We start from the raw sequence: 14,696 nt of genomic DNA, 5'->3' as shown, positions 1-14,696 counted from the left end.
GGAAACGGAATTCATTCAATTGATATCAGTTGTAATAGCTATGAAATAAACAGTTTACATGTCACTGGAAACCAAATATAATGCATTAAGTTCACATAGTGAAATGCACTCGAGATTATTCACAAGTATCAGCATATATCAGAGCATTGAGAGCAATATATATGAGATATAGAGAGAGCAGATAAATCTATGCTATAAACAAATACATATGTAAGTTCCCTCTCATGTCATTCACTATGTACGTGCGGAAGCGGAAAAATAGTTCTTTGGAAGCGGAAGATGCGCTGAGTGAAAGAGAGTATGAGTAGAAAAGCATAGATTAGATGCTATTGTAGGATATGAAGTTATTAACTTATAGAATAGAATCATACAGTCGGCTGCAGTGGTAATGTGCAGACATAAAATTACAATTGCAATTCCGCGTCGACAGGAATGTATTCAAATTTGTAAATGTATAAATGTAGGTATACCAGAGTGATTCAATGAAAAAAAAAAAATATTATGAATAGACTTTTGGAGAGGCTTTCTTAGAGGTGTCTAGGAACCTATTTTTCAGAGTACCAAACGAAAAAAAAAAATTTTTTTTGATCCACCCTAATATGCATTAATCGAAAAACAAATAAGACCATTTTTATAGAGCAGTAAATTTCCTACAAAATTATGAGTTTCATCATTCATAATAATTTTTTTTTCATTGAGTTATAAAATTCATAAGAAATAAAATTTTTTTCCAAAAATAATCAAACTTTAACTGTTAATATCTTTTAAACGTTTGGGTTTACGAAAAAATCATAATAGACCTTTTTTGTAGAGCATTCAATTTCCTACAAAATCTAAAGAACAATATATATTTTTAAGTAGTTGGAAGTGAGATATAAATTTTTTCTATCTGATAATAAGAAAAAATAGAAAACTGTATGTAGGAGGACCTTCCCGTTACAAGTAAAAACTCATGTTTGGAGAGGCTTTCTTACAGGTGTCTAGGAACCTATTTTTCCGAGTACCAAACGAAAAAAAAAATTCTTTTTTGAATCACTCTAAGGTATACGTAATAAATTTGTATTAACGGGTGAACCAAGTAGAGTATAGAGTAATATAATATGTTGAAGTTCACGCAAGTGAGGAAAGTTCTCTAATTGCCATTCACTTAGGAGTGGCCAGAAACGAATCTTTTACATATGGCTTAAGCAGCTCACGACTTCCGGTCTTTGACCAAGTATGCTCTGGGTAGCCAAAAAACATCCAAAGCTAAAGTAAAAAGGCGAAACATTCCTTCCCAGGTTTGTGCGCCGGGTTTGCGGCCCGCCACGTAAAAACACGCCCAATGAAAAGAAGAAAAAAACCTTCGAATGAAAGACCCCCCTTTTGATGACGACCACTGCAAACGCATTAAGGATTACAATTTAAGGGTATGCACCTGGAATCTTCGAACCCTTAACAGGAAGGTGACGCTTCCCAGCTAAATGATATCCTTATAAGAGTAAAGGCTGACATCACCGCCGTACAAAAAGTGGGATGGATGGAACAAGGACTAAGACTAATAGGTCCTTCGGTGTAGGGTTCGTCGTGGAAGAGAGACTCCGTCGCCGATTCCTGGCATTCACTCCGGTGGATGAACCTCTAGCCACAATCCACATCAAAGCGAAGTTCTTCAACATATCGCTGATTTACTCATTTGCGCTCATGCCTCGATAGAAGAGAAGGACGATGTGACCACATATGAGAGTTGCCCTCGCTACGATGTCCAAATCTTGCTTGGCGACTTTTTCCTGTGCAAAGTCAAAAGTCTTCGCTTCGATTCAAGTCTTAGAGAAAAAAATCACGAGTGTCATTCGCCAGCTACCAGTCGAATCGCTTCTCAAATTTCGTTTGAATATCGCTGTAGTATGTGAGAAAAGTGTTGATAGTTTAAGTGACACTGTAATGGCTCTGTAATTTTAAACATCAAACGGTTACTACGAGTACTTATGCCATATTGTTAGAAATACGAAAACGTTTCTTTACAGTGAAAACTATGTTTTCATCAAAACAAACTTTGCGTTATGTACAGTTTGTAACAGAAAATACACAGTAATGTTGTAACGTATGTGCGACAAAATTGCAGTACAAAACTGTGCAGAGATACGTACGAAGAAAAAATAAAATCATGAGAAGAAGAATATGTACTTTTTTCACTGGAAAAGAAAACGAAAAAACTTTCAATGTAATAAATGAATATGCAAATCTGCGTTCTAGAATTTAGAGGTCTGTATATGTGTTATGAGTCGACAGAGGACTGTATTACATTTTTTCAAATATTGAAATTTTAACTTATAGAATTATTTATATAAGATGAGTGCTTGCAATTGGTATTTTAAAAACTTGGTTCTCCTTTCATGTAAAGAAATTTACAAAAGTTGTCTCTAAACAGTTACTTTCAATCTTTCACTACTGAGAATTACAATAAAGTTGGCGGAAAAGGAGTTTAAAGTTCATTGAAAAAGAAATTGGATTATAATTGTTGCAAGTAAGTGATATACATAGTATTTATATTAGGGTGTTTTTTTAACTATTAATTTTTTTCACTCCCATCATGAAATTTCCTTGTATTAAAATAACGGTTGTTTGTAAAAAAAATAATAAAAGGGTTATATTAAAATTTTAGCCCTTAATATTAACTTGGCTCCATAAGAAGGTTAAGGACTGGACCAAGGCATAAAGTGTCATAAAAGCCATAAATAAAGATTTTCCATTGAAAATCGCACGACAAACGTGATTTTTTTATATTTAAATTCCTACAGATCAGAGGCATTTTATGGCATCGCTTTGACTTTAGACACATATTCCTCAGCCCATTGCGACAAAGTCGAAACTCACACCGGCGAGATAGTAGGGGGCTCTAAACCTGATTTTTCCACGAAATTCACGAAATTCGCATTTTTTTGTATATATCTCGTAAATGACAAGACATCTTATTAACACCTATAAGTATGGATTAATATCCAATAACCAAAAAAGTCGGTTAAGTTGTATCCTTCATTTTTTACAAGAACGAAAAAGAGAGAAGTCAAAATAAATAAACAATATATTTACGGTTTTAAACAAGTTTTTTATTTTGTTTTCTTATACAATTCATCTGTGTATATATTCTATTATTTTTGTTATGTATAAATGTATTATTTACATAGACACTTTTTTCGTTTTTTTTTCTTTGCCGTTACTTGAAAATATTTTACATTAAATTACATTGCAGACATTTTATACAAAAAAAAAACACAAAACTAACGTAGGTACAGCACAATAATGTATGTATTGTTGTTGTTGGAGTCGGAGAACATTGTCGGCCGCTTGGCTATGGCCACAAAGCTGTCACAAACACTCATGCAAACATATACAAAATTCATAAAGTACATATGTAAAATGTGTGTTGGTTTCCATTGCTTCATAAATGATTATAATTAAATTTAAGATTAAAAAAACACAATTAAAATACAAATACATAAAAAACACATGTCGATTTAATACAAAAGAGCGCTTATGAATGACACAAAATGTGAGAGTACGACAAGTTGAGAGAATTCGAGTGTGAGTGAGGTGTTTTCAGAGAGTACGTATGAGAGAGTGCATGAGAGAAAAACGAGTATTTGAAAACAGGCTATTCATAAAAGTCACGAAAATGACGACACAGGCGAAATTGTAAATATTAGATTTAAAACATAACTGTAAACAGCGTTAAGAGCTTGTAAGTAAGTAAAAGTAAGCTAAAGATACCTTGATTAAATTGATATAAAAGATATCATTAAATGCAAATGACAAGATTGAGGACAAGTGTTGGGTTAATAAGAGTCGAGAGAGTGTGAAAAGGAGAAAGAGAGAGAGAGAGTAGAGGCATAGAGAGTGCGAGAGGCACTTAAATTTTTAATGCACTATGACCGGCTCCATATATTGGCAATGAATTGCACTTAAAGGATTTTTTTCGATTTTCTTAGCTTTTTATGGCAGTGTGAAGTGAAGTTTATAGCTAAGAGCGTTATTACTGCAAACGAGAGAGCAAATGAGTGAATGAGTGAGTGTATACGCATATGCTAGTTGTTTAGTGAGAAATATACTCAAACATTTTGAGTGTTTTCGAAATTGTACTCAAAAGTTTTGATTAGTTTTTTTTTCAAAAACCTAGCTGATGGCACTTTTTCTTGGCGCTCTCTGAGTCACAAAATCTTATACACAATTGGAAACTTTAAACAAATTCTGTAATATTATAAACCGAAAAAAGCTTGAAACAACCACTTTTTTAACCAAAGAGCGCTAGACAGTTGCAAGAGAGTGCAGAAATATTTTACAAAAGTAGTACTGAAAGATACTAAAGGCGTTTTTGGTGGTTTTTGAGAGAGAGTGGTTATTTTCAACTTTTTTAAACAGAAATGTCGCTTAAGCTTCAATCATTTGAAAAGTTGCAAAATTTTGAGCGTAAAGCTACTCCGCTCTCTTGTAGAAAAACGAATGCTCTAAATTATAAACTTTACTTCTTGAGTTGCAAAAAGAGAAAACTTTAAGTAAGAAAAGAAGTGTTCAGAGAAGTATTAAGAGTTGGAAAGTATTGTAAAAGAGAGCAAGTGTATGTTTTGTGCGTAAGAAAGTACGATCCTACATTACATAATATGAACGATGATCTTCATTTTCGTCTACTATTACTACAACTACTCCTTCTTCAACTTCTTGTTCGTCTATAACTACAAAATTATCTGTTTAATATATAAAAAATATTAATATAACTGTATATGATAAACATGTGTTAAGCTACAAAGAGTGAGTGAGAGAGTGAGAGACAGAGAGAGAGACAAAGTATTTTTCCATTTGTTTGTTCTATTCTCCTGGCTTTTGCGTCATTTAATCATCCTTATTGCTATCCTTCTCTTTTGAATGAATCCTTTTCTGCTGATTGCTCGGCGATCGTTTCGTTGTACTAAAATCGCTAATTACAAGTAAGTATTTTATTCGTTAAATGCAAATACTCGCTAACTGTAACGAGTAAATAGTTTGAGTGAGTCAATGAGTATGTGAGTGGGTAAGTGTATGTGCAAGAGTGTTGCAAGGCTGAGTAGCGTTTGATGTTGAAAAGTTGGCATTCCTCACTTGTAAGATCGTCTTATTTTTCACGCCTAAATTATATATGTGTCACGGCCAGCTTTACAATCACATCCAAATTGCTCAACAATACAAAACGATCTTATTTCTCACGCAACCAACTCCAAAATCCTTTAACGCTCTCCAGCCCTTCATCAGCGCATTTAATAATGATGCAGCAGTGGTGCTGGTGCCAAGACGGGTGCGTGTGCCAACACTGGTGCGTGGGCAATCAATTTCGGTGCGGTCTTGTGCACGACAGCGTTGAAACCGTTATGATCATCGGCAGTGTAGTCAACGGTACGCACTGAGCCATCGGGTTCGACCAGCGAGTATTGACCCTTGACTACATCGCCATCACGCTCTTCGGCTTGCGACTTGATATCACCGGTGTGTGGATCCTTAATGCCGTAGTTGAAGGAGTATTTCGGGTATGCCTGTGCAGAAAACAATGAAAATGCCATTAACATTAGTTGTTTGCTTGAATAATCAGACGAATATATTTTTACGAATTGATATGCATGGACAACTTACAACAGGTTCAGCATGCACAGCGTGTGCCAAGACAGGCGCATGCGCTAAAATCGGTGCGGGATAGTGGCCATATTCCACGGGTACTGCTTGTGCGGCAGCGATGAGGAGAGCAATGGCAATGAAGTACTGTAAAAAATAATGTGTGTTTCTTCTAATAAATACCAAAACTATTTTTGAGGAAAATAATAATTTAAACATTTTCATAAATCTTAATTGTTTTTTATAATTGGAACTTTTAAGCAGAAAAAACGTTAACTTCTCTTTCACCGAAGCCCTTCATAAATACCAAAAATTCCTTAAAATAACTACATTCCAATTGTTCAGTTTTTATGACAGCTTTATGCTATAGATTTTCGATCTGAAAAATTTCTTCGTTGATTTATTATTGCCTTAGAAAATAATTTATGCCAACTTTCGTGACGATATCTCGTCAAATATATAATTTTTCCATACAAAGACTTGACTTTGATGGTTCAGTTTGTATGGCAGCTATATGCTATAGTGTTCTGATTTAAAAAATTTTTTTTAGAAATTATATTGCTTTCTTTGAGAATATTTTAAGCTAAATTTTTTGAAGATATCTTGTTAAATAAAAATGTTTTCTATATAAGGACTTGCGTTTGATCATTCAGTTTGTTGGTATCCTTTAGTAATCCCATATTGCAGTTCTGACACATGAGCAGCTTTTTGGGCAGCAAAAAAACGTGTAAAAATTTTCAGATTAATATCTCAAAAACTGGACTATTTTGCGTTTATACAAATGGACAGACGGGCATGGCAAAATCGAATCATATTGCCACGGTGATCACTCATACGCACATACATATTATATGGTCACCAACGTTTCCTTCTCAGTGCTATAAAATTCGAGGCAAACACAATACACCTTGTTTAGGGTATGAAAAGAGGCCTTGTGTTCATATGACTACTCATCAACATATGACTCAGCATAAATGGTTAGTTAAAATTTCGAACGAATTTTAGATTCAAAAAAAGTTTGAAAAAGTTTTTATATCTATTTAGAGGTAATTCAATCATTGGAATTCATAAGCAACAATAAGTGTCGGGTCCTTATGGCCTAACAACATCAGCAAAGGATTAATTGAAATTTCTAAGGAATTATAGGTCGAAAAAATTAGAAACAATTTCATAACTCTAAATAAGAGTAATTTATATTTGCCGCTGAAAAATGTTTTTAACCAAATTTTATAACGTTTTGAAAGAGTTTTAAACATCATTTATAATTTGGGAAAAGTTTCAAATTATGGATTCACATACACGAAGTTTCTGTACTCATTAACGATTTAGCATGAAAACCATATTTCTGGAACTTATAATTTATCTTATTTTTAATTTTAGTACAAGCACACTTGTTTCTACCATTTTATAAGCTTATAAATAATTTAAGATTATCATAAATATTATTTCAAAAACTGCTTTAAAAAATTTACAGTTTGAAAAATGTTCAAAATTTGGTAAAAAATGTTTGAGTAATTGAACAAAATGCCTAGAATATATAAAATTTTTCATAATTTTTATTAAGAAATCTATAAACTGAATTGGTGTCATTTATTTTCTCCGCAAATTATAGAAATTTAATTTTCGAAACTCAAAAAAATTAAAAAACAAATCAAAATTCTGAAAAGTCCTTGATAATTTCTTTTTTTTTTGTATAATATCTTTATTTTCTTCTTTTTTTATACAAAAACAAAATTCTTTTTTGCATTTTGTTTTCATATAGTATTCTAAAAAAATTCATTAATTTCCATGTAAAATATTAGTTTTCGAATTTTAAGTATTTACTTTCGAAGCTAATTTTTTTAACGATTTTGAATTGGATAATTCATTAAACTCCATTTTAATACTATTTTCTTAAACTAGCGTGTCAATTTTTTCTCTGTTTAAATTTTATATTTAATTTATATTAATTATATTTTGTTGAAAAACAAAATGAAGTCGCAAAATTAAATTTTTTCTAAGAATAATATATATTACATTTAAAAAATCTTAATAATTTTACAAAAAAAACTTCAAACTGAAAGTTTTATCAATACCGTTAATACGATTTCCAAAATATAAACAATTTCGCAACCAAATTGCACCTAAAACCAAATTTACTCAAAAACCACTCATGGTTAAATGCGGCGTTTCATAAGTTCATAAATAATCGGTTTAAAAAATCACTCATAGTAAAATGCCCCGTTTTATGAAATCATCATCATAAATCATCTAAACAAAAATAACTCAATTTGATTTGGAAGGATTTTTTTAATATTTTACGAATTCCCTGTTTTATAAATCAAAGTTCATAAATTCTTTTCAAATCACTCAATTGTACTTCCAAGTATTCTCTGAACATTTTACGAATCCACAAACATTTTTATATATTTTTATCGTGCTTTTAAATGTTTCTACTCTCCAGTTCTAAATTTTTCAAGAAATAAGCACTAAGAGTCCACATTTCATACATTTTACAGTGAATTAGAACGCTTTATACCTTCATTTTCACTCGAAGGAGATGTTTTTTTTTTCGTTCACAAAGAAGAGCACGCAACGAACCCGAACGTTCTTGTTTAATCGATTTGAATCGTAGCTACACACACACACGGAGTACTTCGCGTTCTTAAGAGCTCACACCGCCAATTGCAAGAAAGTGCTGGAAACGTTTCGAATCGTTCGCTAGAAACCGTTGAACTGATGCCTACCACCAATGACCAAAACCATTTATATACGCTGCTAGGCCCCGAAAAGCCCACCGATCGCCGCAGACAGAGATGCCGTCGACAGATGCTGAGCGGCAGCACACAGCCACGGCAGTTAACAGTAATGGCAACAAAAGCAAAAGTGCACGCAGCCGAAAACATATGAATGAACCGAAACGCCAAAGAAGCAAATGTGTGCTATAGTTGCAGTTGCAGAAGAAGAAGAAGCAGAAGAAGCCGGCAGCAGAGAGCGATCTGGCGATAAGCTGCCTGCAAGCGCGGCGGTGTTGCCGACAACAACAACAGCGGGAGCTGCTGCAGCATGCAAGCCGCCTTTGAATAAACCTACGTAAGTACTCGCAGCGAAGTTACGGAGCAGATCGGTTTCGCGTTGAAATGAATCGCGTCGTCGCACGGCAAAGGTGCGCCCAGGTGGCTGGCAATTGACAAGACGCTGCCAGCCGGCTTAGTTGGCGTTTGTGGCAGGTTTACTATATGCCCAAGTTGTTTGCGGTGTGTGATGCAGTAGTTAACAGTATGGTTGTTGGTTTATTATTGTTGTTGTTGTTTACATTTCAGTTGCTTTTATTGTTGTTATTGTCTGCATATGAGTTTCATTAAAGCCATTGCATTTCTGTGTTATGCATGCACGCGCTCACTTGCTGGTGACATATGTGTGTGTATGTACGCGCAAATGTTCATGTTGTTGCTGTTGTTATTTATAGCGTTGTTTTTTGCTTTTTGAGCGCACAGAATTAGGTGGCTGTGAGCCTAAATGCAGCGAGAATTGGGTTATCCACTGACAATGGCGGCAAAAATGCGCTTTTAAATTCGTTTTCTTCGTTGGTGTGTTGCGCATATTTCCATGTGTGTGTGTTCGTGTGCATATGTGTTTGTATTTACATATATTATGTACTCTTATATGAGCAATTTACGGCAAAGAACTTTGGTAGGCGTTGGTGCACTCTGTTTTGGGAGTTGAATTCGATTGTTAGGCGCATTTTGGGGTTGTTGTTGTATTTGTTATTTAACGGTGACTTTCGATTATTTAATAAAGTTTTTTTGTGCGCCTCTAATTGAAAAGCCGTAAAACTGAAAGTGACTTTACGCGGCAAGGTGATTTTTTGTTCTTCACACAATGGTGAGGCAGGCAATGACAATCTACAAGAGTGATATATATATGAATACTTATGTAGATATGTACATATGTGTATAAACGTATGTAGGAATGTAATGATTGACCAGACCTAATTTTTTCGAAATGTGTTATAAGTTCGAATCGAAAGGTTAGGTATTACATAATTTACTAGATTTATGTTGTTTAGTACTTAGTCTTAGTTACTAGTCACAAAATATTTGAAATTGTATTCCGTTTAAATGGATATTATTTTATTATGCAGTAAACATCGATTAAATATGAAAAATATGAAATATTTATATAAATTCTTAAAATATTTGCATAAATTATCGCTTTAAGGGGTTGTATCTACTTACAAGTCTAAACTATAGATGAATACGCATAATGATCGAAGGACCCCCTCTAAAAAAATAAATTTGAAAAAGAAAGTTTTATTTGAAAAAGTCACACTTCATGGTGACTTAAAAAATCTAAAATTATTATCAAAAATCTAACTCCTTATAATATTATCTGGCGAATATATCTAAGAAAGTCGTGTGATATTTTCAAGTTGATCGTTCCAGCCATTGCGAAAGAGTTCTCTTCACCGACTCTGATCGCAGCATTTCGATAAAAACGTCGAAAAAAGTTTGTCAAATCCGAAATATCCTCTAAGCCATTTGACACAATTTTTGAGAGACTATTCTAAAATATATATTTTTAAAAACAAAAATCGTTATTTTGAATTTCACAAGTTAATATATTCCCTTAAAGGCGAGCTGATAGACAGAAACTAAATTACTCGTTTTATAAGGCAAGGCAGCCTAGTAAAGGCGCACGCCTATACGAGTATAATGGGGCTGACAGATTAAAAAAGACTGCAAGAAATGTTAGTAGTAAGGCACGAGGGGAACAATATGCACTTGTTCCACATTGGCGGGGATACGCTTTAAGCATTTGGGGGCCTCACAGAATGAGACACTGGAAAAGGTATCGATAGAGCGGCCACAGAGTGTGTTGAAATTCGCGTCAATCGCAGACATCCTAAATGATGACTACTCCTCATGGACTTCGTAACGGAACTCCATCTGGTATACGAAATGATCAAAGCTGGTCAGGCATGGCTCATTAGCATATCAGACTAGCCTAACCTATCCCAACGGATGATCCAAGTAGAGGTACTTTCTTCAATAGCCTTTTTTTGACAGATCATGCGTAAGTCGTGTCAACCTGTCATGTTATTTTTGTTCACCATTGAAACACCTGCACGCAGTGAAAAAAATATAGCAGCGATAGCTAAGAGTGTACTCGAAGACTATGGAGAGTCGATTCAATGGCGTTCGTAGCAACTTGTACTGACCTATGGAACGACTTGGAGCATTTTACGTCGGGATTTTAAATTGAAAGCGTACAAAATACAACTTGCGCAAAAACTGAAGCCACTAGACCATCCCAAGTGACAAGGCTTCGCTCTATAGGCTTTTGAAAAGTTCCAAGAAGATCCGACGTTTTCGAGCCAAATTTTGTTCAGCAAGGAGGCGCATTTCTGGCTCAATGGGTATGTAAATAACCAAAACTGCCCCATTTGGAACGAAGAGCAACCTGAAGAGATTAAAGAGCTGCCATTTCATCCAGAAAAACAAACGTCTTGATGTGGTTTGTAAGCCGGTGGAATTATCGGTCCATATTTCTTCAAAAATTATTCTGGTGAGAACGTAAACGTCGATAGCGACCAGTATCGCGCCATGGCAACCAACTATTTGATGCCTGTAGTTTTTTTGCCTGTATGGTATTTGGTTTCAACAAGACGACACTTCCGACTCATCATCAATCAATGGATTTATTGGGAGAACACTTCGGCCACCAAGATCGTGCGATATCACACCGTCATATATTTTCCTGTGGGGATATGCAAAGAACGAGTCATCGAAAATGGGACTCAGCGGATGTACCACCTGAGACGTAGCCGCAGCAAAAAAATATGATAATAAACATTTCACACTAAATATGAAGTTTCTGTGTTTTTTTTTTCTTTAAAAAAGTAGAAAACCCCTTTTTTTCTGTTTTAATAACTAGCATATTCTAATTAATAATGTTTTCAATAATTTCAATTTCAAAAGTAAATATTTCGATTTAAGAGGCTAACTTCGAGCCACGGACGAATTTTTTTTGCTATGCCTAAATCTCTTAAAAAATAGAATTTGTTCTAATAACCCAACGTTAATTTTGCCATATATATAGTGTAATAATGGAGAATTTTTATGTTTTATCTTTTAGTTTTCTTAACTCAATAAATCTGTGGAATTTTAACTTAATATTTGTTAACTACAACGCCCTTTCAATTAAATTAAAAAGGTATATTATTTTGCAAATAAAGCTGCTTGCAGATTACATTACATTACGTAGCAAAACCATTATTAGCAGCGTTTCCGCCAACGCATGCATACAAATCATAGAATTCTTATGCTACGTGCCACATACCGATGTGCATTTTCACGGAAGACCATAAAATAATAAAACTATAAGGAACGCTGAGTCATTCAGCGTTCATTGTATTATGAAGGTGATCCGAATTGCATGGATTATGGAGTAGATTTTGAATGGATTATGGAAATTGTAAGTCATAAGGAAAGTTTCCAATTCAGATATTACATAATCGGTTGACGCCTATTCACACGAAGACAATTAGTTGAGCTTTTCCTCCCGTTTTTGGTTTGCACCTTAATTTTAAACGACTAGTGGAAAGCAATAAATGTAAAACCAACTTCGAATGGTTTATGGAGCTTATGAAAAACTGTTACACTGTTATTCCAACCACTGTCTATGATGGTTTTTCTTATGATTAGAAGGGATCCGAAACAATATTTTTGGTCTTGCGATGATCAGTAGAGATATTTAGATTATCATTAGCATTCTACTGATAAAAAGTCGATTTTGGACTTACGAGTTCATGATACTAATTTTTGTAAGAGTATATTTATCTTCTTCTTCTTCTTTACTGGCATAGAAACCGCTTCGCGGTCCAGGTCCTTCTCTACCTGGTCTCTCCAGCGGAGTGGAGTCTTCCTCTTCCTCTGCTTCCCACGTCGAGTAACGCGTCGAATACTCTCATAGCTGTTCTGCAAGAGATATTCTGCGTTGGATTTCGAGGCTGACATTGTTGTTGGTATTGATGCTGGTTCCAAGATAGACGAAATTATTTACAACTTTGAAGGTATGACTGCCAACAGTGAAGTGGGTGCCTAATCGCGAGTGCGACGTCTATTTAGTTCTGCAGCTCGAATTATTTTCTCCAGAAGCAGGTTGAAGAAGTCACACAAAAGGGAGTCGCCTTGTCTGAAACCCCGTTTGGTATCGAACGGCTCGGAGAGTTCCTTCCCGATCCTGACGGAGCTTTTGGTATTGCTCAACGCCAGTATACACAGCCGTATTAGTTTTGTGAGGATACCAAATTCAGACATGGAAGCATAAAGGCAGCTTCTTTTCGTGCTGTCAAAGGCGGCTTTGAAATCGACAAAGAGGACATGCGTGTCGGTCTTCTTTTTACAGGTCTTTTCCAAGATTTAGCGCATGGTTAATATCTGATCGGTTGTTGATTTTCCAGTCCAGAAGCCACACTGATAAGGTCCAATCAGTTGACGGTGGGCTTTAATTTTCCATACAGTACTTATCCCACTATAGTTGGCGCAGATTGTGGGGTCTCTCATTTTGTGAGCACAAAATTCTAATCGTCGGGCATGCTGTCGTCGTCAAAGAATCTGATACATACTCCCTGGCAGTCTGTTTTCTCTCCACTGCGACACGGCACTCCTCATCACACCAGCTGTTCTTTTGCCTTTTCCGAAAACTAATGGTTTAGTTTGCAGCTATGCGTATAGAGCTTGAAATGCCGTCCCAGAATTGATCACAAGGGTAGAAATCATCATGGATAACCAGTTCCTTATAAATTTTTCCTGTAAAAACCTTTCAGAATAATAAGCGAATAACCAAAGTACTTATTTTCACCCGATTAGAGCCACCCTAACGAAGCATTATAAGCGACTGTGCACAAAAGATATGCAACGCCATATTTTGATTGCAAAAGGCATTTACTTATATTTAAACAGATATATGTGGTATATATTCTCCATATGCCACACATGCCACTCAGAACGGTGAATATACTCGTAACTATAAATACTTCATGCAACACAGTGTTTAGACAAATGCGAGTGGGTTTCGGGCTTTTATGTTAAGGCATAAAAGGAAAAAAATATTTATATTTGTATGATTATATATATAAAGCGGCATGTATGCATATATGATATAATATTTTGCATTTAAAAATTAATACTTAATAAGAAAAAATTGTATTGACTTGCTTGGCCTGTTGATTAGCTTTTGACAAACGGCGAAGTAATAATGGGTTGGCATGGCATTCTGCAACCCTGACTTCTCCAACATAGACATTCATAATATTTATGACATATCCGTGAGTGTTGCAATGTGTGTGCATTTTAAGTTCTGGTTGGTTTTGGTGATTCATAGTCCGCACAAATTTGCACGATCTCTTTGAACTTAGCCAGCCTTTAGTTCTTCGTTTCTATATTTAGGAAGCTAAGTATATAGGCACATGCAGGTCTTGCGTCTACAATGGAATGCCCATATATTTCTTTAATTTTCCTTTGACTTATGCGAACGCAATTATGAATTTTCTTGTTGCCGTTAATATTTTTATGATGCCTTCCTAAGGCAGTAAAACAGCACGCAGTCTGGGTAATGGCTCAGTTGTCGCTAATGCTGGCGCCTACAAGCCACCTAATGACAGCACTATGCAAATCAAAGTGGTGCGCATATGACTAGGTATTTGTATGACTGCAGTGTGCCCAATAGTAACTCGATAAGATTCTTCGATATTATACAAAAGTTTACATTTTGAAAATATCATTGGTTGAATATCGATCTTCAAACTCCGTCAACATCTCCCAAGTGAAAATCGTTCACGTTTCTGACAATAAGATAGTGTATGGTAGATAAAAATTTGAATGCTAAACAACTAAGCTGTTAAGTTTGCTCAGTACCGCGGTCTTAAACAATCGGAAGATTTGCCGAGAAAAGATTCGATCAGAACTGCGAGGCTCCTTTTGAGAAGCATACAGCGAAGTAAATCTAGTAAAACAATCGGTGCAGCTTCCTTCAGGGAATTGACCATCCACTTTGATAGAAGGGCGGTAATACTAGCTTTGAGAACACTGAACGCC

The 14,696-nt window shown here is 35.1% G+C and overlaps 2 protein-coding genes across 2 annotated transcripts in view; both read right to left on the bottom strand.

Annotated features, from left to right (window-relative positions):
- Positions 1 to 14,696, bottom strand: part of LOC126760985 (heat shock protein 23-like) — a 450,653-nt gene that overhangs the window by 326,419 nt on the left and 109,538 nt on the right. The gene's annotated exons all lie outside the window — the stretch shown is intronic.
- On the bottom strand, positions 3,068 to 8,319 carry LOC126760993 (cuticle protein 8). Its single transcript, XM_050476846.1, has 3 exons — positions 8,135 to 8,319; positions 5,638 to 5,763; positions 3,068 to 5,540 (listed from the first exon to the last, which is right to left on the bottom strand). The coding sequence occupies exons 1-3, from the start codon at positions 8,138 to 8,140 to the stop codon at positions 5,268 to 5,270; spliced, it is 405 nt and encodes a 134-aa protein (XP_050332803.1). The 5' UTR covers positions 8,141 to 8,319; the 3' UTR covers positions 3,068 to 5,267.

This window comes from Bactrocera neohumeralis, chromosome 6, assembly GCF_024586455.1.
Source record: "Bactrocera neohumeralis isolate Rockhampton chromosome 6, APGP_CSIRO_Bneo_wtdbg2-racon-allhic-juicebox.fasta_v2, whole genome shotgun sequence".
Taxonomy (NCBI): Eukaryota; Metazoa; Arthropoda; class Insecta; order Diptera; family Tephritidae; genus Bactrocera; species Bactrocera neohumeralis.
This window is presented reverse-complemented; position numbering and strand designations above follow the sequence as displayed.